Source organism: Hibiscus syriacus, unplaced genomic scaffold (genome assembly GCF_006381635.1).
Source record: "Hibiscus syriacus cultivar Baekdansim isolate YM2019G1 unplaced genomic scaffold, ASM638163v2 tig00116997_pilon, whole genome shotgun sequence".
Classification (NCBI taxonomy): domain Eukaryota; kingdom Viridiplantae; phylum Streptophyta; class Magnoliopsida; order Malvales; family Malvaceae; genus Hibiscus; species Hibiscus syriacus.
Window position 1 is genome coordinate 2,871,328 of NW_024063513.1, and position 27,667 is coordinate 2,898,994.

Below are 27,667 nucleotides of genomic sequence, written 5' to 3' on the forward strand. Positions count from 1 at the left end.
TGACAGCCCAACTCAAGTAATGTGTAATGATTTTATCTCGTTAATGAGAAATCTACATCCTGGTATCATCCCATCAAGTTCAATGAGGAGATATTCATCAACAACTTGTTATGATCTCTACCAAGGTGGCTCCACGAACAATCCGTATGGTAACATCGCTTCCAATTTAAGGGGAAAACGTTCATCTGCCAATTTATTTAACCTGAATATGGAGATGCCCTTGACACAACAATATGTTCATTATACATTTGACATGATGCCTTCAAGTTTCATGGGAGACATTCAACTGCGAGCTTCTTCGACTTCAATATGGATATGCATGCGACACAACACTCAGTTCAAAACTAGTATGATATGATGCCTTCAAGTTTGAGGGGAAGACATTCAACTACCAGCTTGTTCGACCTAAATATCGGTATCACATAGGAACCCTCATCTCCACCAGAAGGGCCTCTTCGTGAGCCATGTGTGAATGGTACTGAGACTGGACTATTCGTTGAGCCATAATCACTACAGTTCAATATGGACTCTGATGATGATGATGTAGATTAAGTTTCCACAAATACGGTACACACATAATCTCCATCATATATGTATGAAGTTGATTATGATGCAATGTACGGGCCAAAATTTACGGATATACCTAATATTGGAGACTACGAATTTAACTCATTACTCAATGATGATGAGTTATATTGGAATAAAATTTCAATCCAAAGATTAATCAATTATTGCAATTAAGAATTACAATATTCGTAATTATGTTCACTCATAGTCGATCGATCTACTATCGAAAAATATGTCTGTCACTGTGTCTAACGTGATAGCAGATGTAACTGAATAGTTCGTGTATCAAAGAGAAAGAGGAAAAACAACATATTATATTAATAGTATACAACGATCCTCATACATGTTGTGCTAGAGATATCAACCAAGACCATCCCAATTCGGACTCCAATATTATCTGCCAAGCCATCATGCCCATGGTCAAAACAAGCTCTCACATATCTATTGTGGTGCTGATTTCTGTTATACAATCTCAATATGGGTACATAATCTCCTACAGGAAAACATGGAAGGTAAAGCAGAATGCCATTAAAAAACTTCATGGCGAGTGGGATTCATCTTACAACATACTACTAAATTGGTTTAACGTAGTGCACAGACTAAATCCTGGGACAATAGTCGACTTTGAAACTTTCCATACATACCACAATGAAAACAAAAGATATGGGCATTATAAAAACCTATTCCACAATAGGAAAAATGTCAATCTATTTTATATTATTGCGTAATCGTTGAGAATCACAGTGTAATTATAGATTCTGAAATCTCAGTTTGTATTTTTTTTATTTTCATTTACTTTCAATTAATGTCATTTGAGCATCACCAAGTAATGGGCTACTCAAGTGAAAGTTAAATAAAAACATTACAAACTAAATAATAAAAACAATTAAATACAAATGTTACAATTCAAACAATTAAATAATAAAACATTAAGAAACAAAAATAAATAAAAAGTCCATAATTCATTACATTTGGTGATAAACAAAGAAAATTAAATAAAAACATTAGAAACTAAACAAGTCTATCGATATATGTGTTTTCAATGTGTTCCACAGGGCGGTCTCCTGTAGCACGCCACGCCTTCCATCCACGTCTGCAAGGCGCGTCCCCTGAAATGAGCTTTCTTATCACTCTATCACAAAGGGTACTAGATCAATAATATTTGGAGAATGAGTGTCTAACAAGTAATATTTTATTATTAAAATGATTTTTAGGTAAAAACATATGGGGATATAGTGTGTTTATTCCTAGGTTTTATATATTTTTTTTTATTTTTTATACAACTGTATATAATTTTGCCATTTTAGGCAATTTCGATCTGCAATCTAATAAGGCTTAATATCAAAATAAGCGTCTAAGTTATACCACTTTTTCCAAATAGGTGCCTAAACTGTTTTTTGACTCATCTAAGTGCTTAATGTTACAAACGTTACCCATTTAGGTGCCCAGGCCGTACACGACGTTAATTTTCCCCGTTAAGTGACACGTGTCACAATCTCGTTATTTTGCAATTTATTTTTAAACAAATATTAAAAATATTATGATATTCATAAAAAACTAAATTAATATGATATTTATAAAAAATAAATTTTCTTATGTTATAAAACAACTCAAACTCCAAAATTCTAACTTTAATATGCCACTGGTGCCTTTTCCGACCATGACCACCGCCACCAACATAGTTCCTACTGTAACATCCTCAATATCGGGTTAGTGACTAAATTGTAAAGTTTCAGAATTTGATGATTAAAGTAGAATAATTGAATAGTTTAAGGACTTATATGAAAAATATTGTGTAGAATCAAATTTCAAAGAAGGAGGAATAGAATGACAAAATGGTCATTTTGATAATAAATAATTAAATTGAAGAAGGTTTATATATTAGCCACACGTGGAAGTGAAGGAAGCAAAAACAAGGTTTTCAGAGTTCTCTTCTCCTCTCTTCTTCTTTGTACGTGAAGGTCCAAAATCAAAGGTGAGTTCATGGTTAGTTAATTTCTTGTTGAATTTAAGATTGGTTTATGATCATTGGATGATAATTAAGCTTAAGGAAAGCTTAAGTTATCTTAAAGTCAAAAGATTATGGAGTTAGGAAGGATTAAAGAAATGAGATGAATAAGTGAAATTTTGATAGAAAGATATTAATTAGATTTCAAGACTAAATTTGACTTGTCATTAATGAAATTAAGGAATAAAAAGTATTATAGTTGGAATTAGAACATGTTGGAAATTGAGTGTGATTCTTGAATGCCATATAAATGATAGGATTTTGAGTTTAAAGAAGTGATTATTGAGTAGAAATGAGTTTAAGGATGTGTATGAAAGTTAGGAATATAAAAGGAGGTGAAATATGAAGCGTTGAGCTGAAAATAAAGTGATTTTCGTGCTCAAAATATAATTTATAGGTTGTGTATATCGGTACACCTTCAATGGGTATCGATGCACTCTCAATGGAAATAAAACATTGAATGAAATAAGTGCATCGATGCATAGGGAGTGTATCGATACACCCCCTTAAGATGAAAACATCGAATGTAATTTGTGTACCGATGCATAGGTAGTGCATCGATACACACGTTAAGGGATGCATCGATACACTGTAGAGTGTACCGGTACCTATCTTAATTGAGAGATGAAAGTAGCCTTTCTTTTAGTCTAAGAAGTGATAGAGTAAAATATATCATATAATATACTGATATGTATCAATGTATTATTATGTAAATTTAGAGCGTAATCCTGTTCTGGAACAATCAAAGGATTAGGATCGAGTCAAAGCAAGCAAGGCTAAGGTAAGTGCATATCCTAGATAGAGTTGTACGGAGATAAGACTTGCGATAAGTTTATCTCTTATAGTTGAATTTATGACTTACATTCATGTACATGCATATATATATATATATATATTATTGTTATAGGAATTTCATGCATAAACCATCCATGCTTTAATATGAACTTATATGAATGAATGCAATTATATGAGAATCCATTCAGGTATGTGAAATAATGGAAGTGATCATGTGTATACAATTGAAGTGAATTATGTGTTCATATGAAAAGTGATAGAAGAGATATGAAAATGAGAAATGTATTTATAATTAAGCCCGTGTTATTTAATATGAGAGTTGTAGGTATAATTGGCATGCCAAGAGTCGAAGGATTATTAATGGTCCTTCGGGACATAGTGGTCATTTGGGACAAATATTCAAAGTAATATTTTGTCTTGTTTTGGGTAAACTTATGTAAAGTAATAACTTTTATTTTAATGAAAGTCTAAAATTTCCTTGATGTTCGACAATAGTCAAAGTTTGAAAAGTCAATGTGACACCTCAGACTCGTATCCGGGTCGGGTATGGGTTGGGGGTATTACACCTATCATCTTCATACTCATAAGTCGTTGTAGTTTTAGTCTTTCGGCCATTGGAATCGCGTGAGATCGCTATTTTCATCCTAAGGTTCGCTGGTATAAAATATTGATTCGTCGTCGATCGGTCACGATTTCATGAGGGTTTTAGTCACGGGGTGAAGGGAGGTCAGGTGGAGCTTCGTCTATGGTAAAAGGCGTCGACCAACGTAGGTTTAGGGGTTGAAATGAATGTTTTCAAAGTGTTGGATTTATTTCAAAATTTATGTTTTCTTTTTAATATACATATATATATAATTTTATTTTTTTAAAAAAACTATCAGGTTGTGACATATGTCACTTAATGGAGGAATTAACATCGTTGATGGTTCGGGCATCTAAATGGGTATCGTTTGTAACGTTAGACACCGAAATTAGTCAAAAAATAGTTTAGGCACATATTTGGGAAAAGAGATATAGTTTAGGCACTTATTTTGGTATTAATTCATCTAATAATAATATTATCCGATCATGATATTCAATAAAGTTTTCTCATATATATATATATAAGGTTATAATTATATTTAAAATATTATTTATATGTTTGTTTTTATATATTTATTTTATAATCAATATTTAAATTTTATTGAATATATTATAATGATGATGTGAAATATATTATATGGACAAGTAAATACATATAAAAATATAACGTCAGTAGTATGTATTGATCGTTGCTCAACTAATAATTTTATTTCCCCTTAAAAATATTTTAACCAAAAATTAACATAATACAAACTAAAATGTTGAAAAAAATAAAAATCACAGCGATTATTTATACAAACATTTAAAGATAATTTTATCGGTTTGCAAATTCAATTAGATAGAAAATGACTGAATGTAGGCACCTATATAATTATTTGTAGCTAAAGCGGTAATTGGCTGCCTTTCATCATCAGTACTAAATTAACAATTGCAGATCGCTATCCCCCCCCCCCACCCCCACCCCAAAAAAAAAGAAGATAAAACCGAATCCATAAAAAAAAAAAAAAACGGGGTCAACATTTTATAAATATTTGAATTCTAATATTCCACCTACTTAATGCTAATTGCAAAAGAAACGAAAATACGAAGTTTGAACATACTTACTGTTTATTAACAGATGTATACGTTTTTATATAAATTTTAGTTATGAGAATGCTAATTGATTGAATATGATTCGGTTGACATCATTGGATTAAGTTATTTGATGTTTTTTTTAAATATTGTTATAAACCTTTCCCCTTAATCAAAGTATCGAGATTTGAACTGAATAATAAAATTAATTAAGTTATTTGATGTTTTTTTAAATATTGTTATTACGTAACATATTATAATTCTGTAGTATGAAATTTATTGTTCTTTAAAAAATTATAAAATTTAACTGGAATTTTAAAATTATTTCAATATTTTAATTTTATCCAAAACATCTTTTGAAAATGACAATTGATAATAATATGAGGCCATGCATGACGAAAAATAAAATTATTAAATTTAATGGTCAAATTTAATTAATTAATTAATTCACTGATAGATGATATAAAAATATGGTTTAATATAAATTTAATTATTTAAACTATACTTAAAATTAACTTTTGGTGTTTAAAGATTTTTATTGTTAAGAGTAAATGATTAACATTTTATCTGTTATACTTTTAGGTGTTTACCGTTAAAAAAATCAGTAAATAACATATGTCACGTTTATACTTTTATGAATTTTTAATTTTTTAAATAATATTATTATTGTTTTTTAAAATAAACTCATTTAAAAACCCTCTTGCAACCTCTCCCTATGCCCTTTCCCCGTCCCCTTGCTTTCTCTCTCTTTATCTCTCCTTCCCATCATCTTCCCTAACGATAAACGAACGAACTCCGTAGACAAATGAATGAAGAATCGTTGAAATCATCAATGACAAAATGAATCGTGACGCTGTAATCATCTATTTTCTGCTGCAATCCTCACTTGAATCATGGGGTTCGATCGTTAGGTGTTTGGACAGTCGAGTGACGTCAAGATTTCGGACGATTGGTGACGTTTGTGGTGGCCGGTGGTAGTGAGGAGATTGAAATTATGATTTTTCGAGATTTTTTACAATTCAAAAAAATTGGGTTTTTTTATAAAAATAAGAATTTTATTTTTTTAAAAAAAATAAAAATTTGGGTAAATTACAAATTTGGTAATTGAACTTTCGTATGATTCATAATTTACTTATTTTACTTTCAAAATTTCCAATTTACCCACTCAACTTTATAGATTGAGTTTTTTGGTCACTTCACCGTTAAACTTCTCACGCAGTTATGACGTGGCTTAGAGAAATAATTTTTAATCGTTAAAAGCCACGGATGCTATGACAGGTCAAAAAAATAAAATAAAAGGTAAACTACAAATTTGATAACTGAACTTTCATATAATTCATATTTTACTCACTCAACTTTATAGATTGAGTTTTTTTGTGTCACTCTACTGTTAAACTTCTCATCGTCAACAATAGGCCATCCCTACCCTCATCGTTGAACCCATATTTGGCCAGCGGTGGCTCGCACCACCACCTCCAATAGCATCGTCGTCACCTCCCGAATGAAGCCTTACCCTTCACCATTGATGAAAGCTAGTCGTTCATCGTAAAATCATAGGAAATCGTTCGATGAATAGCCGTTGATATCAGTTGTGGTTAGACGGTGACCTTCACCGCTAGTACTGGTGTATGCGTCAGGCTACCGTGACCAAAACTCCGATGGCCGATCATCAAGGCCCCATTACATTCGTTGTAAAGAAACCGTCGAAGGTTCGTCGAGAAATCAAAGTTTTCCATCGGTTTTCATTGATTTTTATACACCCTGGCCACCTGTTCGCCTCACCGCCGTCGTCACTAAAGTCCTATCCTCTTTCCAACCAAAACCTAGTCGATTTGCCCTTTCATCGTCATTGCCTCCGCCGATTGTCCATTCGTCTAACCTCGATATAGTGACAAAAAAATCCCAATTTATAGTTGAATGAGCAAACTAAAAGTTTTGAAAGTACGATGAGTAAAATAAGAATTATATGAAAGTTCATTTATCAAATTTGTAATTTTTCTTATTTTTTGTAGGATATAAAACGACATCATTTTTGTAGAGATTGCCATGTCATAACACCATTAGTTATTTAACGGTTGAGTGACCAATACATGAACAATTTAAAAGTTGAGTGAGCAAATTGAAAATTTGAAAGTACTGTGAGAAAAATAATAATCGCATAAAAGTTCAGTTATCAAATTTGTAATTTACCTTAATTTTTAAAAAAAAATAAACGATGGTTATGGTCCATGCACCTAGGGGTGTTCAACCAATTAAAACGGTGGCCGATCGAACCGAATTACCATTAACTGAATTAACCGAACTTTTTTTTTTGAAAATATTAACCGAACCAAATAAAGTTTGATTATTTCGGTCGGTTAACTGAATTAACTGATTTTTTTAATATTTTTTATTAAATTATTTTTAATATAATAGAAGTATTTTTAATTTAGGTTAAAATTTAATTAGGTATTAATAATTTAATGAGTCAATTGTGGTTAAAAAATAATTGGGGTCTTAATTCTTAGTGGTTTTGAGCTTCAAATATGTATTTAATATATGTAATATATTTAATGTTTAATAATTTTGGTTAATTCAGTTAATTTACATATTTCGAACCAAATTAACAGTTAATTGAATATTGAAAAAAAATTAACCGTTCACGAATCGAACTAATTCGGTGGCCGACTGAATTAACCGAACTAATTCGGTTCGATCGATTAATTCGGTTAAAAATGAAAAATAAACACCCTTACATACACCGAAAATTGTAACAAAGAAAACGTTAGACAATTATTTTTTAAAAAAAAAATTAGATACCAAAAATCAAATTTTAATATAATTTAAACGTTTATTTTTATATTAAGCCTAAAAATATTAAATACTCAGGTAGCACTCGATGTAAACAAGAAGCGGCATAGGTGAAGTTTTTTTTCAAAGTTCCCCAAAGTGACAATGAGGATCTCGATAAAAACCTTTAGAAACAAACTTCGATAAAACCAATCATGGACCAATATTTCCAACCTTAACGTTGATTTCAAAACTTTTGTCTCTATATGCCTTCCAAAAACAAGCAAACAGATTGCAGATTAAATGTCTGAAATGGCAGCATATGTTTTCCCAACACACTGTCCTGTCAACTCCATTAATACTCCATAGGAAGCTGCCAGTGAGGGAGGGCCGTATAACTGCGAAACCCACCTCCCTCGTGCCACCATGGAATCCAATTTTCCATAGATGATATTAAATCGGTGTGACCATTCATATTGCATATTTTCAGTGACTTGCCTCTAATCATCCCTTAAAATTTTAAATTCTCATATATTATAAAAAATATTTTTTATTGATAATATATTTCTGTCCCTCTTAAAATTTTTATAAATCCAGTCTTTTAATATTCCCATAAAACAATTCATAACCAACGTTAAATTGTGAACTTCCCAGACTCGGTTTGGGGATTTGTCTCGTTGGAAACTTTGAGGGTAGACAGGGTGAGGCCGAGGCAAAACTACTGCTAGGGGCCCCGCCTATTCATGGACTTTAGCCTGTGTTGTAGGGTTAGCCTCACAAATTGCTTTCCTCCTGACTTCCAGCCCATATCTTTCATTTCTAGCTCCAAACGAAAAGTGAAAAAAAAAATAATAAATGGAAAAAAGGATTATTGTGTTGGTCAAAACTAGGTTTTAGTCAACCTTGAATTTTTTTCAGGCATGTTGGTAGCTTAAGGATCATGCTGTAATTGCCTTGGAGTTCATTGACCAAAAGCTACAAGTTGCCGAGGAAGCAACCTGCAGAATCAAGTTCGTTTGTTATGTCTACTAATAATGCAGAGAATCAACGCTTCTAATTCTCTGCATCTACAACCCAGCATCCACAAAATTGATTCAATATGCAAAGTCAATGCTTAATCCTCCAAACTCAATCCCCTAATTCCAAGGCTTGATTATTTCACACCTCCAAAAACAATGATTTCCTTCCTTCATTCCAATCCTTAAATTTGTATGAATTTTACCATTTTATAAATAAAATAATAATAATAAAATTATATGCTTGTGTCTAAGCATGTAATTTTAGAACAATTTATTGAATGATGTCGTGGTAAAATAAATATTATTTTTCTGGAATTATTTTAAAATATGAATTTAGAAAGAAAAGAAAAACTAAACTTAACCTCGAGCATTTAAAGTCTCAATCAACCCTAGCCAATAATACATTGCACTATATGTAATTTATGTTTATAGAAACTAAATTTATAGTAGTTTAGGATATTATTTTTTAAACATCCAACAATTAATATGCTAAGTTGTGTATATTTAAATTTTTAATAAAAATAATTTATTAAATATTAAATTAACATAGTGTAAATATTTTTAATATAAGTCTAAAATGGGTATAAGTTAGCTATTTATAAATATAAGTGAGTTTGGATAAAATTTAAAGTCAAATTAATTTTGAAACAACATAAAATATATCAATATCTGTTAGGCTATAGCTTACTGTGTACATGCATGTATTATAGCATGCCTTGTGACAATCAGTTAGTTCAGGCGCCAAATGTTGTTAGTCGGTTAAGTGATTGTTAGTTTGACTCTGGCTATAAAGCTAGTATGATTGTAAATGCAAAATATGTGAATTCAATACATCTTTTCCACATACAGTTTCTTAATATGATATATTTTGCCATTGGTATTGGGGTTTCTTGAAAATCTTTTGCTGCGCGATTCTTGCTTGGTGTTTCAATGGATTCGTCCATAAGTACGAGCTTCTCTCACAAGAAAATCAACGTTGTTCTTGATGAGATGAACTACCTTCTCTGGAAGCAGCAAATTTTGCTCACGGTAAGGAGTCACCGTCTTGAGCGCCTGTTGATCGGAACTCTACAATCACCATCGGAGACGATTCTTGATAATACCGGTGTGATTCGTGTCAATGATGCATTTGAGGATTTTGTTGCGCAGGACAGTGCGCTTGCTTCGTGGCTCCTGTCAACCATTATCCCTCATCTTCTTCCTCATTTTGTTGATGCCGAATCTGCAGCTGCAGTATGGAGTGTTATGCAACAACTTTTTGCGAGTAGATCCACGACAGCTGCTATGAGTTTGCACTGCAAGTTGCAGTCGCTTAGGAAGGGCAATGACAACATGCGAGTATATCTCACTCGTGTAAAAGAGGTATGTGACGCACTTGCCTCGTGTGGTAGTGCAGTTTCACATGTTGGACATGTTGCCAGCATCTTGAAAGGATTGCCCAGGGAGTATCAACCGTTTATGGCAGTTATCACTACGATGAAGGAAACACTGTCCTTGGACAACCTTTACATCGTTCTTCTAGATGCTGAAGCACAGTTGGCTGGGTTCGATGAGCAGTTTGATTATGCTCCTATGGCAGCCAATGTTGCTGAGAGAGTAGAAGGTCATGATTCCTCTGCTAATGGACGGCATGACTCCAAATCTTCACGCTCATCGTTTACAAACAGGACAGACGGCTGAGGTCGAGGGCGAACCAAGATTCAATGCCAGCTATGTGGCAAACTCGGTCACTTGGTTGATCGATGCTGGCATCGTTATGATGAAGAGTTTATGTGTGTTACATCTGAGTCTCAAGCTCATAAAGGACAGTCTGTCAATGCACACTACTCTGCTACTGAAACCTCAAACTTGGGATGTGAATGCTGTAAAGGTCATTCCCATATAGCAAGTAATTTGCAAGCTAATACGGTCTCCAGATCCAGTGATCATTAGGTGGTGGATTCTGGAGCTACGCATCATATCACACCAGATGCTGCGAATGTCTCGAACCCTGCTGAGTTTAGAGGTCCAGGTAAACTTACTGTTAGCAATGGAGTTTCTGTTGATATTCATAATGTTAGTACTGCGGTTGTTTCTTCTGCTTCTCCAAGAACTCTAATCTTGACTGAATTGTTGCATGTGCCTCACATAACTAAGAATTTGCTTTCGGTCTCTAAGCTTGCTAGGGATAATAAAATTTACCTTGAATTTCATGCTGAGAAATGCTCGTTTACGTGATATTCCAGTTGTCGCAGATGTGAGACAGTGGAACATTAATGATGCTGCTCCAACCACTATAAGAGGTGATGCGCATATTGATAATGCACATGGTGATAATGCACATGGGGCCGCCGAATCAGCGCATGATATTGCGCATGGGACTGAACCAGTTGGTGATAATGCGCATGTGGAAGACACTTCAAGCGCTGGCACAAGCAGTTGATTAGTACTATGTTTAGAAGTATATTCTGACGACATTGTTGTTCCCTTTATTTTATTATTGGTTGGAACCTCATGACGCGGTCGTAGTCAACCAATACTAAACAGTTCACTATTCTATTTAATGAAGACCAATAATCCCTTCACGCTGCATCTCCAAGTCTCAACTCATAGCTCACCACTCACCACGGTTACCTATCTCTTATTTCTCATCATTGCGGCTTCTACATTTTCCACACTTGATGCTGATGGTCAGCTGATCATTTTGAGGAATTATAATAAACTATACATATAATCATGTGGTTGTTGCATGGTTCTTTTCTTTGATGTTTAGAATTAATGTTTTTATATATGTGTGGGTGTGAATTGCCGTGAGCATCGATTGTGGATCATCTGAACTTTTCAGCACTGATGACTACTCCCTCGGGTGGGTTGGAGACGACAACTACATTCAACATGGTGAGTCCGTACAGCTGCGATCCAGCAAACCTATATATGAACCGATGGCCACTCTTAGGGTGTTCACTGACCGGAAGAAAAGCTGCTACAATATCGATTCCGCCAAGGGATCTAAAGTTCTTGTCCGAGCTTATTTCTTTTATGGAAACTATGATGGGAAATCATCACCTCCAAGTTTCGATCTACATTTTGATGGGAACCGCTGGGCTACGGTGGAGACTTTAAGTGACCAACTTGTTTTCTACGAGGTTATTTATGTCACAAAGACGGATAACATTAGTGTATGCGTAGCTCAGACTGCTCCTAACATGTCTCCCTTTATATCGGCCATCGAAGTTCGGGACTTGGACTCCAAAATGTATTCGGATTTAGATCTGTATCGTGCTTTGATGTTAAGGAGGAGGGTTGCTTATGGTACCAAAGCAATCATTAGGTGTGTTTTGTTTGCCGTTCACTTATGTAATTAATGTTGTTGTTTTTAACCCTGTATTTATAGATCTCATGCTGCATCTTGTTCTTGTACTTGTAGGTCTACCGACGATCTTTACGACAGAATATGGGTTCCGGCCGTCAACGCTGTTGGTTCACGGTGCTTACAAGTGATGAATTATTCACTGAAGTTGGTTTAGACGATAGCCCTCCTAGTGCCGTGTTTCAAAATGCATTTGCCTCTAACAGCACTTCCACATCCATACAATTAGCGACTAACCTTCCCACGACTGAAGTTCCCATTTACATTAACATGTACTTTTCGGAAGTTGCGGTACTCGATTCGACCGAGATAAGATCGTTCGAGCTCCGAATAGATGGAAAGTCTAGCTCAAAACCCTTCATCCCAGTTTATGCAAAAGCAGGAGAGATGGTCCTGTCAAACGAGACTGCCTCTTCCAGAACTAACTTCACTTTGGCAACCACATCTGATTCAACACTGCCTCCCCTTATCAATGCACTGGAAGTTTTTACTGTCAGCGATGAGCTAACCGATGGAACCAACAGTGATGATGGTTGGTATCCAAGGCATAATTAAATTTACTTGATATTTCTTATATCCATACGTTAAATTTTTAAACTTTTGTTCACTCTTTTGTACTATATATTGTAGTGGACGGATTGGTGGCACTGCAAAGGGAATTTGATGTACTGGGAGACTGGGGTGGTGACCCTTGTCTTCCTGCACCCTATTCATGGTATTGGATCAATTGCACCTCTGGTTCCACACCCCGAGTAACAGCATTGTAAGTTCATTAATCTTCAAGCTCAAAATAGTTCTCTAGGTTTTCCTTGAAAGGTTTGATGATCAGTTATCATTTGGTTTGTTTAGTTATTTTTCAGGCATCTTGGTAGCTTTGGTTTATCTGGTCTTCTTCCTGATTTTAGCTCCATGACAAGCCTCGAGATCATGTAAGTTGTATACACACACACACACACACACATACCTTCAAGTTTAGTTATTAGATAATCAAATCTCTTTAATCTCAGATTATTTAATATTGTTTTGATTGTAGAGATTTGCACAATAACAGCCTAATCGGGTCTATCCCAGAATTCCTAGGCACCTTAAGAATTGTGAGTTTTCTTGACGATTTTTTTTGTCAGATTTGCCCTTTTCTATTTTTCTTGATGCTTAACTGAAAATGTTCTTCCTTGTTCAGGAACTTGTCTAGTAATGGTTTCAGTGGACCAATTCCATCCACGATATCGAAAAACAAAAAGTTAAAATTAGTGTAAGTAAACGAAATTTCTTTATAATATTGTCATACCAGAGACTGCATTTTTTATCAAATTCTTTCATTGTTTGAATAGCAGTGTTACAGACAATCCGGATTTATGCACCTCTGGCAAATCGTGTAAAACAGCGAGTGGTGTAGATACATCTGATTATGGTGGCTCCTCGAGCAGTGGCAAGAAAAAGAGCAAGCTACCAGTAATCCTTGGCACCTCAATTCCAGTTTTTGTACTTTTCTGGGTTATTGCCGGGGTTTGTGCGTTGCTTCTTCATAAGAGAAAATCGGAAGCCATTGCAGCCGGTAATGCAGGTTAGTATAATAATAAGCAAACTTCGACTGAACTTACTTGGATCTTTCTAATATTCAACCATTTACGCATGCAAGTGGGATTCCTTGAACCAGAAGGAGCTGGCTTTGACATATGACTTTAGGCTTAGCCAGGCCCTAATAAAAAGTATTACAAAAAATAAATTAAAGAATAATTAAGTGGAAATAATTTAAAAATATCACTATACCATCGCATATAATGTTTTAATGATGAATAACAAAAAAGAAATAAAATGTAAAGTTAAATATAATTTTGAAGAAATAATTATAATTGAATGGTTAAAACAGAAATAAAATAATAAATAAGTAATTGAATAAATAATTTATCATTTTTAATTATATATAAATTTATAATTTTAGTGCTGAGCAAGTTGAGTCTCGGACGAGTGCCCTTTTGCCCATGCTGAGGGACGGGGCTGGGCTTAGCTTTGTTTAAGAAACTTCGTCACCCTGTTTATTTTCCAGCAGTGCAAGCAGGAGGTGGCAACAAGCCTTACGGCAATCCTCGACCAGCGCAAATGCAGATGGCAGCTAATAATAATAATATGGCCCAAAACATGGTTCATGACTTCATGATCAACGTCCAAGTCCAAGACCAGCAAGAGCCCGTTGATCAAAACAATCAACAAAATAATAATGAAGAAGAGGATTCTTAACGATTCTATTAATTATTAGATCACCATAATCTTAAACAGCTTAAGTTGTGCGTTACATTGTTTTTCCCCTTTAAAGGAGTTTATCTTGTTGCAAAATATTTGTAAGAAGAATAAAAACAAGGACATTTGAGTTTGCATTTTCTTAGTTAGATTACATAATATGTTGATAACTACTTAAAAACATGTTCCCCCCCTATTTTTAATTAGATTCATACTAAAGCCCCAAACTTCGCTTAAGCTTTAAGGCTCCCTGTACCTTTAAAAAAAAAAAATAAGAATCTGATTATTTTTTTACAAATACTAATTCTAATCTTAATGCCAGATGTTATCATGATGAATGAAATAACAATAGACATCACATTGGTGAAAGTACATCTAATCTTAATCATACTTGAGCAAATACATGATAGCTGAAACAAATAAAACATAATCCTTTTAACATTTGAAGGAAATGCCTTTGTTTTCATATCTTGAAGTTCGGAGAACAAAATTGGTTGGCACTTCACACAATGACAATCATTCTTTAATGCCTAAACCTCCAACTTAGTACCAATTTCCAAGCTCCAATCTTGATTTGTCGTGTTCTTTCTTCTTTAGCAGGAAAAAGTAAAGTTAACATCACGTTATCATGATCAATGAAACAAAAGTAGACATCACATTGGTGAAAGTTCCGGGTTCAAACAATTCGACTGGGGAACCAGAGGTCGGTCTAGTACAAAATCCAGTTCAGTTTTCTAACATTTGGTAAGAAAGGCAAAACGTACACTCTCACTCGTATTCGAGTAGATAAAGCTAAATGGTTGATGAACAGGTAAAGAAAATCTTTAAGGCTTGACACATTAAACATCTTAGGAACCAAAGCTATAAAGGTGACATTAAAAGCTAGCAACAGAAATGAGGTCTGAAAAAAGATAAATTTATTTATTTTTACTTATTTTTACAATTTAATTTATTTAATACCTATTATTGAAGTTTTAAGTTTTATATTCGACACGTACCAGGTGACCTTGGTGGTAAAGAAATTATTGTTATTCCTTGAATATTGGGTTCGAGCACAAAAAATATCAGGGGTATGAACATTCAATGTCAAATGATTAGAGTTATATTTGAATATATACTCTTTATACTTGTCCCATATTATTAAAAAAATATTCATCTCAAACCACTAAAATATTAAAAACGAAGGAAGTGGATAAACTTTGTAACCTCTCCATTAATTAAATCAAATGATTAGATTTTGTAATTTGCTTTCATTGAGTAATTCATGAAATCAAGTAATAACGTCATGTGATTTTTTTTTCTGGTTCTATCTTTCCTTTTGTTTTGTTTTTTGTTTTTGGTTTTCTCCCTCAGAAACTCAATTTATTAATTAAGGAAAAAGCTCATAATAATCCAGAACACAAAGTCAAGCAAACGCAGCATACATCAACTATAATTGTATTGAGATGAGATAAATAATAATTCAGGGACCAACAATAAATGCGGATTTGTATAACTATAAATTAAGGAATGAGAAACTAACTTCAAGATTATAATAATAAAAACGACAAACTCTCATCATTGTATATGAATCCAACCGGGGATTTACTGTATACAAAGAAATCCAATTGTGAAATTTATAAAATGTTTTATTTTTGGAGGTTACCTTTCTAAAACTGTTAATCCTCTGGGATTTTGAAGGTGCTAGGGTCTTCATCTTGAATCCACCCATACTTTTCCATGTAAGGATTAACCAATGTCTTCGGTGGGTATCTGTCGATTTCATCTTTCCACACATTCCCATCGCCTAAATCCCTCGTAACCTCCCACAAACAACTGTTGCATTTAAACCCAGCACCAAAGCTTATCATGAAAACCCTGTCCCCTTTCTTCAACCTCTTCTTGGCTTCCATATATGCTAAAACATACCAGAGACTACTTGCTGAAGTGTTCCCATATCGATGCAGCGTCATCCTAGCCGGCTCCAAATCATAATCAGTCAAATCAAGGCTTGCTGCTATCCCATCGATCACTGCTTTCCCTCCCGTGTGGATACAGAAATGGTCCACTCCGCTCTTGAAGTTCACCCCCGCTTTAAGGGTGGAACCATGGCGGATGTTCCATTTTTTAACGAGTGAAACCACCATGAACCGAAGCAGTTCACGGGTGGGCAGGATCTTTGGGGTGATGGTCCTTAAATTGTCCACTAAAGAACGAGTTGCGGCCTTTGGAAGGGTTTTGCTAAGGTGAAATCCCGTCCGTCCTTCATCGTCTTCTTTTTGGACACAGCAATCATATGACTCGTCTATGGCTCCATGATGTGTTCTCACCAAGCATTTCAGTTTGAACATTGCTTTATGTTTTAAGGCCTTGTTGTTCGTCAAAAGTATAGCACAGCCACCCGAACGGAACAAACAATTCGCGAGAATCATCGATCTGTTGTTGCCGGCGTACCAGTTCGGACTCAACGACTCCGATGTTACAAGCAAAGCGAACTTGTTCTTGTAAGATTTGAAGACATTACGAATAATATCGAGGGAAATCACACTTGCACTACACCCCATCGCAGTTAAGTTAAAAGACTTGATGTCTGATCGCATTTTGTAGTGATTTATGATTCGAGAAGACAGAGAAGGAACTGCGGCAAACATGGAGATATTGACGACCAAGAGATCGATTTCCTGAGGAGAAATGCCAGCCCTTGATAACAACTTCCCGATGCTGTCGCAGAAAAACTCTTCCATTTCCAAGATTCCATCTTCCAATTTCGGACACTCTTCTCTGCCGGAAAACATGATTCTAGGGGCATATGTTTGTTCTCCGATGCCGGAGCTCACAATGGCTTTCAACAAGAACTTGTACTCGTTGAGTCCGAGGTTCTTGTTCCGTTTTATAACCTCCCCACAGAATTCAGTCCCGACCATCCTTTCATCACTCGGCTTGTAACATTTGTAGTCCAAAATGTAACATTGTTGGTCTCTCGAATCATTGACCCACTTACACAATATGAAGAAAAGGTACAAAATTGGAATGCTCAACAGCAAAAAGAATAACTCCATGACAGAAAACTAATAAATAAAGGCAAAGAAAAAGAAGGCTATACTTAGTTAGATCGATGTGGGATATGACAGATCAAAGTGATTCAAGGCCCTTATAAAGGAGAAAAACGCTCCGGCGACGTGTGAAAAGGATTAAAGACCAATTGCAATCACTCGACAATCTACACCTACCAACTATATATTTGCGTGGTTTCGTATCAATCTTTATAATAAAGTCGAAAGGCTGTCAAGCAGTCAAGCACAAGGGGAAAACCGGTGAGATAGTAAGTGAAGCCGTCAAGCTGAGGATAAAGAGGAAGCAATTAAAGTGCTACCGGTGCAAGGACCCTCACAAGGTGCGGAGTGTCTAAATCGAACCAAGCAGTCCAGGAGAAGGACCAAGCCAAGGATAATGAACATGCAAGATTTGATGCGATAAGGTTTATTTCTACCAAGGCGAGTATTAGCCTAGTACAGAAAGGGATAGCCATGTTTAAGGAGACTGGAGAGCTCACCGAATTTGAAGGTTCTGAGCGCGTGACACAATCAACGAGCTCAACATTTTAGGTCCTACAGAATTGAATATTAATAAAATTAAAATTTCCATCTCTATTCATTTATTTAATTACTTCTTAAATCTTAAAACAATTTATCCCCTAAAGACTCTATCCTAAATTTATATCATAAAATTTAATATATCTTTCCTGTATTTGAACTATTAAAATTTATATCAAATCTTTCATGTAAATAGTTCATTCCGGGTACATTTTGACATATTTAAATATGTATATTTTTATGTCTATTCATGTCGTATCATCTCTTTTTAGAATATATAATGTTTTGTTTCATAAAGTAATTTACATGTTTTTGTTATATTTGTATTATTTATCAATTATCTTATATTTTCTATATATTTTTGCATGGTTATTTATTTTGAATTTTTTATGTATATATACAACTTAGTAGTGTTTAGTTAATGTTAACTTTTTATATTTTAAAAAACGTATATAATGCTTTAATAATTAATTTTATGTATATCCCGAATATCCGTGCTTTGTATGCTTATGTTATATTGATTTCATATTTCATATGATTTATAGTGATTAAATTTAAATTTAAAAATATTTAATTTAAAAAAGAGAAAGATACACTAACCAACTTACTTCAGTGGTTAAAGAAATCGTTATTATTCCTACAAGTGTTTGAACTACAAGCGAATGCAATAAGGTGATTGAAAGTTCATTATTAAATAGTTAAAAATATTTATAACAGATATTATTTTATAATTACATTAATTTAATTAAAAAGATAGAGAAAGAGATTATTGCGTTTGACATACATAATATTAGTAGGGATACATATGGTTAAATAATAAAAGAAGCCGCCCCAGTAGAATTATGTAGGTCAAAGCCTCAGAGCCAACAAATATAGTTGGGTGATTAAGAGGAAGGCAGCAAGTAGTGCTTGATCATTAAACTCATCCATGGGACCCAACAAGGCCCATGAATGACTCAATTATTCATACCGTCCCTTCAATTACTAGTATTTATATGTGGTGGAACCCTGGACTGCTATTGCTTAGTTTGGAGGTTTCGTGCATTGGGGCTGTTTGGAGTAATCAACTAATCATATATTTTTCTAAATTTAAATCATCTTATAATTTATTTATTTCTTTTATATTTTTATTAATAATTTAATTTAATTTTAAATAAATTTAAAATATATTTTTTTTAAAAATTTATATCTTTCAACCTAAAATATTTTCGTGTCACTATATTACCCAAATCATTTACAGCCATATATTGGAATTTGCCACAGTTGCTTGCAGCGGTAGATGTATGCAGCTCCCAAAAGGAGCAATTGCATACCTATTATTCTGAGAAAATTATTAAATTTAATTTAATTTGATAAGGGAAAGGAAAAAAATAAGGAGTCTTGTATACCCAAAATTTTAGAATATTAAAAATTTAGATCTCATTTTTTAATTTTTAGATTCGCTATTGGTTGTTTGGAAACCTTCCATCGATCTGCCGAGTGGTGAAATATATCTTTACATCCAGGCATTGAAATATCGTGTGACACAGCAAAAAGCTTATAAAATGAATACACATATAGACTCGGTATCTCTTTTGGGTTGTGATGGTTGCATTTTTACAACTACTACCACGCCCTCATGGACAAGTGTCCGTGATTCTAACAGCCCATGCATTGAATGCTTCACGTATATTTTCCTTTCCTAATTTTTCCACGTCAATATTGGCTTGCAACTTTTATTATGTTTCTCCATCAATCTTTTAAAATTTATTTTTCATCTCCTTTTAATTTTAGAATATATTTAAAAAAGTTAATATTTTAACATTACAAACAATGGGCCTCTAGGATAAATTTAGGTGAGATCAAACGTTAAGCAAATCTTCCAAATTTTCTCTGGAAAAAAAACATCTTTTTGAAGTGCGGTGTTTATGGCCCATTTGGTGGTGTGTCTAGCAAATGGAAAACAGGCTTTCAATCAAATGGGTTAACTCCGAGACTTGGATAAGTGACCCATGTCCATGAGCTTTGGTTGGACCTTTCTCCTACTACCTAGTGGTGTATAAAAAGATTTGATCCGATTGATCCGGTTTGTTAATCAGTTGACACAATCTGAAAATTCAGATACATGATATATTTTTATTTTTGGATAATTTAGATCAGATATCCATTTTTTTTTGAAAAATTAAATTAGATTCAGATTGGATAAATTTCAATTTCGAATTATCCGAAAATCCTAAAATATATTTAGTTTTTAGATTTAGATACTATTTAGTCTAATAAATAAGTAAAACTCTAACCCAATAAAAATCAAAATATTTAATTATTTATTGTGGGCGAGTGATTAAATATATATAAAAAATATACTAGAAGTGTCGAATAAGTTTCATTAAATCATAAAATTTAAAATTTGAAATTATTTCTTTATAAAATTAAATTTTAAATTCAGATTTAAATATTCTGATATCCTATATGAAAATTCGGATATCCAAAATATTAAATATCCGATTTTTTAAGATCAGATAGATATTACTATTTTAAATATTCAATATTTTTGGATATTCAAATTTTGAATCGAATTGAATAAGATGCGATATCCGAATTTCAACACCCGTACTCCTACCTAAGCTAGCCTTGGAGTTGTGGTTGAATTAGCTACGCAATGCCTTTGCTAAGAGTTTCAAGCTATTAAAAGCGACCAATTAAACTAAAGAATATTATTTGATCGGTCGATGTTGTGACGTCTGTCATTGACCGAAGGATGTCATGAATCACTCAAACACGTTTTATGTAACAGTTTGGTTTGCATCAATTTTAATAAGAGTATTTAAAATAAACATTATTTTATAATCATTTTAATTTAATTAAAAAATTATGAGGCATACTTTTTTTAATAAGTTAATTATATTTACTAGTAATGTAAATAAATGATATTTTATATTTGAATAAGAATTATTAGATTTTTTATAAATTATTATATACGATTACATTTATAAAACTTAAGTTGATATGTTAGATTTGCGTGTATGAAATTTGGGTCAATAAAATCAGTGTAGTATAATAATTTTTTATACTATTAATAATATTGAATTTTATTTTTTTAAAAATTAAATAATTTTTAATGAAAATTTTTAATTAAAATAATTGTTGCAAATATAATAATAAACGAGTTTATGTTTCGACTAACCCATTTCCCAAGCCCCAACACTAACCCATTCCCAAAGGCCCCAAGGCTTATCAACAAACAAACATGTAACTCGTTTTAACCAAATATCAATAATAAAAGTTTTGAAATTCATATACACACATCAATATTAGGAATGGTATTTTATCTGAATTTGATAAGTTTGATTCAATTTATTAAATTGAGTTATTTTTTATTGTAAAAATGTGTATTTAAATCAGATTGAGTTAGATTTTTTGAAGGGCACAAAAAGGAAAAAAATATTATATGGATTCGGCTCACGACGTCACTCGTGGTTCAAACCAATAAGGTCCATTCACATAGGGATGGGCATGGGTCGGGTTTTTGGCCCACCTGAGATCCGACCTGACCCGACCGAAACAAGATTTCACCCGACCCGATATATAACTTAAAAACTCGACCCGACCCGAAATAAAAAAAAAACTATTCAATAAAAACAGTGACTTAATTTGAAAAAAAAATAATATATAGAGGGATATTATTGTAATTATTCCTAAATATAAGGTAAAATTATTATTTTTTCGGGTCGGGTCGGGTGTTTTTCACCCTAAACCCAAACCTGACCCGAACATCACATTTAAAAAAACCCGACAAGACCCAACCCGAACCCGAATTATTTTTAAAAACCCAACCCAATCGGGTCAGAACCCATCGGGTTCGGGTCACATGCCCATCCCTACATTCACCTCATTTTTTTTAGGTGAATGTTCACATCTTTCCTACATGTAAAAAGAAAGTAAATAGTTATTTGGAAGTTACCTTGAGGTGGATGAGCTTTATTGGTTTAGATCACGGATGACGTAGTGAGCCGAGTTCATTTAATAATTTCTCTAAAATAAGAACGATCAAATTTAAATTTAAGGTGAAAATTTTGATTTAATCTAATTTGAGATAATATCATAATTATCATTCATATATTTAAAGGTAATAATAATAATTTTTATATTTTTATTTTTATTTAACTTTTTATTTTATTTATTAAGAATAACATTTTATATATATTTAGATAAAATCTGCGAATTTTAATCTAGAATTAAGTCAAATTTTACATTGAATCGTAGCTGTCCCAATTGCCTCTCTATCCGACTGAGGATACTGATCACATTTTAAGGCGATATCTAGCGGCAATAGCAGTCCGGCGCAACTTGGTTAAAAGAGATGGTTTTCGGGATTTCAAGGACATGGATCGACAGAAACTTAAGACTGGAATATTTTTTTCGGTGCAATAGTATGGAATTTATGGCTCAATAGGAATTCTGTTGTTTTTTATGCTCCTATTTTTGACAATAGATCCTTGATTGTTCGGTGTAGGAACTTGAAAGAGATCACTTGCAATGCCATTAGAGCGAAAATTGAGAAGAGATGTTTCAGAGGTCTCTCTCTCATTACCGAAAACAGGCGGGTGGAGTCCTCCCCCGAGGGACTGGTGTAAGATGAATTCGGACGGGACTAGAAACAAGGAAACCGGATTAGCTTCTTGTGGGGCGTTGTAACGAACTCCAATGGGAATTGGATTCATGGTTTTTCTAAATTTATTGGAATCTGTTCAATAGTAGAAGCGAAGTTGTGGGACATACTGGTTGGTCTGAGTTGTGTTTGGGAGATTGGTGTGCCTCAGGTGATCGTTGAATGTGATAATTTGGATGTTGTTCGGCCAGTGAATCAGTACAAAGAAGATCATCATCAGCTCTTGATCGTAGCTCATATTGCAGGCTATCTCCAAAGGAATTGGAGAGTAGAAATTCAACACGTAAATCGTGAAAGTAATATGCTCGCAAACAAAATGGCTAAAATGGCTTTGCATCAGAATTTGGAATGCTGTTGGTTCACAGAGCCTCCAGTTTCGTTGGAACGTTTCTGCAAATGGAAGGCATTGCTGACCAAGCTTAATAGCCTCCCATGCTAGCTTTTCCCATTGTTTACCAAAAAATAAAATAAATAAATAAATATCCATTCCTAAATATGAAATGAATCAAATGCAAGCGAAATTTTTCTATTTTTATTTTGAATTTGGATGAATATAAACTTAAACACGATTTATGACTATTCCTAATTAATATTTATGATATTATGTTTTTTTTTTCCGAGGAAAAGGAAAAACTAACTCCTATCGTCTACACTTCAGCAGTGTGCGGTCCTCGCTTACTCTCGAACCAACTCTGCAACAACCTCTGATGGATTCTGGTAACTGTTGAATGCAGAAACGCTTGACCAAGCCAGCCGTGCTATACAATCCACTACTCGATTCCTTTCTCGGGGTACATGAATGAAACTCAGCTGCCAGTTCTTTGAAATTCGTGATAACATTATTGCTAAGGATATAATAGAAATGAAAATATAAAATCTAAATTTAAGTAGGGTAATAACGAGACAACAAAATATAATTCGACATTTAAAATCGAATTTGTTGGTAAGTAAGTCACAAGAGAAGATGTCAAACATATAAAAATAAAATAAAAGATTGGTGAATTAAATTAAGATTTTCTTTATACACGTGTCAATCAGTTTCTTACAAAAACCTCTTTGTACAGGAGCCTGTATAGACCAAAGTCGCCGGTGAATCTTTCTCCGCTAAAATAGGATCGGTTCAACGACTCCGCCCACCGTGGCTTGAACTTGACATAACATTCCCCGAACTTGCGCTCCCATTGAGCAAATGCGACCAGTAATTTCCCAAATCATCATGGGTGTATCTGACAAGTGAGTCAGCCCACATTTCTTTCCTCAGGTGCTTTCCTCCGTACTTCTCGTAAAACTCCTTGTAGATCGGTACTATCCGCCTCGCCAACGAGATTTTTATATCGTCTCGGAGTCCTGGGTCGGGTACGACCCAAGAAGTCTGTTTCGTATAGGCCTCTTCAAAAGCCGAATTAAATTTTCTGAAATGATCTTTCACTTGATCGATTGGGATCTCAGCCGTTGGATTTTCGGGAAGTGACGCAAACACTTTGCTCCATCCCATTCTCACGTAATTCGAAGCGTATTGTCTAACTTTCTGTTCCTGCTTCGCCACCCACTCGTCACCGAGGAGAATATTCAGATTCGATTGACGGACTTTTCCGACAACGTACTGGAGATTGTTTGCCAAGAACAAATAAGATAGCGCCACGTCCTTGTACATCGTAGCTTTCCCGTCGAGTTTACAGAGCAAGAGGAGGATAAGCCAAGCTAGCCGGACTGAAACCGGCGATGAAATGCTCTCCTCGCTGTCGGGGTTGCCAAAGAAGGGCTGCGGTAAGGGTGACGGGATCGTTAACGGCCAATCTGCGACGATGACGGGGAGAATCTCGCTGTAATCGGTAAGCAAAGAGAGGTAATTCATTACGTAACGTGTGAGAGGGTGGATCCCCCCTCCGGGAACCGTTGATTTGGACGTATCCTTTTGAATTGCCTTTTCGAAGCTCGTTAACATGGTTCGAACGGCGTCACCAATCTTGATTAAGGAGTTACTAGCGGTTGATCGGACGGTTGAAGCTGATTCAGAGCTGAACATTGATTCAATCTCGGGCCAATGATTGGAAACCGCTTCATATAAATCCAAGAAACAGAACATTTTCTCGGGAGTTTTCTTGCACTTGGCCACATTCTCTGGGAACTCAAACAGAGCAAAAGCTCCTTCTTTCGAGATTTCCGTCAAGCAAGAGTCCCCCATAGCAGGCGCAATAGAGAATACTTTATCGCTGAGAATTCTCTCCCCGGAAAACAGCGTTTTAGCGGCCGTTTTAATAGCGTACGTCCAATTCTTGATTTTAATCTCCAAAACTTCCCAATCCATCTTCCGAATCTTCTGTAAGTTCAAAGTCCTGTCAACTCCGAGACTGTTAAGTGCTTCATCGACGAACGATTTCCGGATAATTTTATATACTTTGATACATTCCTTGGCGTACCCTGATTTTATCATGACCTCCGCAATGGCTCTTAAATCCTCTATTGCAGCCAACGACACTCGCTGGGCTTCTGGGAGTGACTCAATCTCGTTCTCAGACTCGTATTTTTCCAAGTCTGAAAAGCTTGACCTGGGAGCCAATCGTATAGAGGACAAGAGAGTAGAACAGGATTCCGGATCAAGATAAAACCGATTAGACTTCAAAATCCGGTAAAACTCATTCTCGAGCCGTTTCATGGAGGTTTGCATCAGTGTGTGAGCTCGGTCAAGCTTCTCGGAACTTGCTTGATGTGAAACCAAGTAGTGCATAGCTTTTTGCAGACCCCTAATGGAAGACAAATACTGTTTCGCTTCTTCCTTGTTGTCATCGGTGAAAGGAGAAGCCGTGTTACAGAAGGAGTCTTCGTTATCGGACAAGGAATCCCATTTAGTGATGATAAATTCGGCAGATTCAATATTTTCTTCCATTGATGACTCTGAAAAAGCAAGGTGAAGTGAAGAAGGTGGATTCATCCTGGTGGGAGATGGTGGTGATTTGAATAAGGTGGTCCACATTCCTTTTCTTGGCGTACAACACAAATCAGCCGTTCTTATAAACAAGATGAATGGACGGAGTTCGATGATGACTCAAAGGAAACAGAAAACCAATAACTATGTGGGAACCGAGAGTTAGGGAAATTGGGGACTACTTTGAAGAGAAAGCTGTAGGAAGGAAATAGCCATGATATAGGTGTAAAGGGCGGTTTCAACCAGGCAAACTGCGAAGGGGGTGAGCAGGTAAGCTTTGAACGCGGTGGAACACCCGAAAATGACAATTGCTTGCTTTTCTTTCGTCATTAATTAATCAGATACTCTTACTTAATAGGTTGATAATGACCCGTTCTTTCATGAAAATAGTAAGATGGGCCGATAGTTCCAGAGTTCAGACTCCAAGATCTTTAATTGATTGTTCAATGCAAAACAGGAAGTTCTACCTGCACGCCTTAATATAAGATTAAAATAAAGTGTTATTGGTTTTCTTATTATTTAAATGTTAAAATCAGTAACCTAAAGTATTTTCGGTAAAAGTGTCCAACAATAATAAAATCGATAGAAAAAATAACAAAATCGATAGCGTTTTACCAAATTCAATAAAACACCAAATAATAACAAAATCAATAGCGTCTAATAATATTTCCGGTCATCTTTTGCCAGTTTTTTTATTTAAATAATAACAAAACCGGTAACGTCTTTTTTTAACCGTATATTAAGAATATCGCACGTGAACATTTTCAATGCAAACCGCTATCCAATTTGATCTGCATATGAGTAACATTACTCCTTCGTACCGCATTACTTCATCAAGCTTCATTTTTTATAATTACAATTATGAAACAGTAGATGAATAATATAAAATTTAAACTATGATTCATATTGATGAACAATAATTTACTCTTATTCAGTGATCTTGGTTGATTGCAATTATTACATCGAATTTATCATTCTTCTATAATTGATTCTTGATGAGTTGCAATGAAAATGAATGTCATTTGTTTAATTATATTTCTCGTTCGTATTGGGGTAGTAATTAGTGAAGGTCTAGAATATATAAATGATTTGTTTTTGTGGTTTGAATGACACAAAGGAAGGTGGAAGCTTAGTTTTCAGTAATAAAAAAGCAATTGATTTTGAAAGTTTGAATTTATTTAGGTGGTCCACAACCATCAATTAAGATTTTTTTTCATGTTTATTGAATTAAAATAATAAATGTATCGATTTCATTTCTTTTGCTAATGTTACACATCGAGATAGTTATAGAAGGAAAGTGGCGGTTCAGGTAGGCAATCGGAAGTTGAAAATGGGAAGGTGGCGAAGAGGTACGCGGCGGAAAATGACGACTTCATTTTATTATTGCTTGCTTTTCCCGTTTTCACAAATTGTGTACTTTAAATAGGCTGATAATGACAGGTTCTTTTGCCAAAATATTTATTTTTTTAATTTAATTATCGATAAATAATTATATTTTAATCTAATATTTTTTTTATCCAAAATATTAAGATTTTATTTAATCTTTTAATATTTCAATCTATTAAATTAACTGATTATTGATTGATTGGAGTGGAATATGATCCAATAGTTTCAGAGTCCAGATTACAAACTTAGGAAGCCCATCTTTGCTTGTTGCAATTCATAATTGTTATCTATTTCGATCAAGTTATGAGACCGCGTTTCTTCAACTATTTGTGCTCTGTTTTAATGTTAGTTTTAATGGGCTAAAGTACACAAATAGACTCTCGACTATAGGGTACTATTTTATTAAGTCTTTAGACTTATTAAAAGTTACAAAATAATCCTCCGATTATAGAGTGTTATTTGTTGAGTCCTTTAACTAATACAAGTTATAAAATGGTCATACAACTATTCATTACGTTTCAAACTAGTCATTTTTTGTTAAAAAAATGGCGATATTCTGAGTTGAACGTTAACCTACTGACTATGACATGATAAAATCTAATATTGAAATCTCAAACAACTATCATATCTCAATCATCATGCTAACACCCAATTTAGACAATCGCCAATTTTTTAACAGAAAAGGACGACTTTGAAACATAATGAATCTATTTTTTAACTTTTAATAGTTGAGGGAC

At 34.2% G+C, this 27,667-nt stretch overlaps 3 protein-coding genes across 3 annotated transcripts; 1 reads left to right on the forward strand and 2 right to left on the reverse strand.

Annotated features, from left to right (window-relative positions):
* The first annotated feature begins 12,001 nt into the window (after nucleotides 1-12,001).
* LOC120193929 (probable LRR receptor-like serine/threonine-protein kinase At1g05700) lies at nucleotides 12,002-13,686 on the forward strand. The gene is made up of 7 exons (XM_039196351.1): nucleotides 12,002-12,121; nucleotides 12,218-12,692; nucleotides 12,791-12,923; nucleotides 13,021-13,089; nucleotides 13,194-13,254; nucleotides 13,341-13,412; nucleotides 13,495-13,686. Exons 2-6 carry the CDS (start codon nucleotides 12,245-12,247, stop codon nucleotides 13,350-13,352), a joined length of 723 nt encoding a protein of 240 aa, XP_039052282.1. The 5' UTR covers nucleotides 12,002-12,121; nucleotides 12,218-12,244; the 3' UTR covers nucleotides 13,353-13,412; nucleotides 13,495-13,686.
* A 2,318-nt stretch (nucleotides 13,687-16,004) lies between these two features.
* LOC120194095 (3-ketoacyl-CoA synthase 12-like) lies at nucleotides 16,005-17,473 on the reverse strand. Its single transcript, XM_039196490.1, has one exon. The coding sequence runs from the start codon at nucleotides 17,434-17,436 to the stop codon at nucleotides 16,057-16,059; it is 1,380 nt and encodes a 459-aa protein (XP_039052421.1). The 5' UTR covers nucleotides 17,437-17,473; the 3' UTR covers nucleotides 16,005-16,056.
* A 6,143-nt stretch (nucleotides 17,474-23,616) lies between these two features.
* LOC120194061 (exocyst complex component EXO70H1-like) lies at nucleotides 23,617-25,733 on the reverse strand. Its single transcript, XM_039196464.1, has one exon. The coding sequence runs from the start codon at nucleotides 25,590-25,592 to the stop codon at nucleotides 23,739-23,741; it is 1,854 nt and encodes a 617-aa protein (XP_039052395.1). The 5' UTR covers nucleotides 25,593-25,733; the 3' UTR covers nucleotides 23,617-23,738.
* Between the last annotated feature and the right edge of the window lie 1,934 nt (nucleotides 25,734-27,667).

Excerpts from the sequence above, each read along its gene's own strand:
- LOC120194095 (XM_039196490.1), bottom strand. The coding sequence starts at position 17,436 with ATGGAGTTATTCTTTTTGCTGTTGAGCATTCCAATTTTGTACCTTTTC.
- LOC120194061 (XM_039196464.1), bottom strand. The coding sequence starts at position 25,592 with ATGTGGACCACCTTATTCAAATCACCACCATCTCCCACCAGGATGAAT.
- LOC120193929 (XM_039196351.1), top strand. The coding sequence starts at position 12,245 with ATGGGTTCCGGCCGTCAACGCTGTTGGTTCACGGTGCTTACAAGTGAT. Across the intron at positions 12,693-12,790 it reads TGGAACCAACAGTGATGATG|TGGACGGATTGGTGGCACTG; the intron begins GTTGGTATCCAA and ends TATATATTGTAG. Across the intron at positions 12,924-13,020 it reads ACACCCCGAGTAACAGCATT|GCATCTTGGTAGCTTTGGTT; the intron begins GTAAGTTCATTA and ends GTTATTTTTCAG.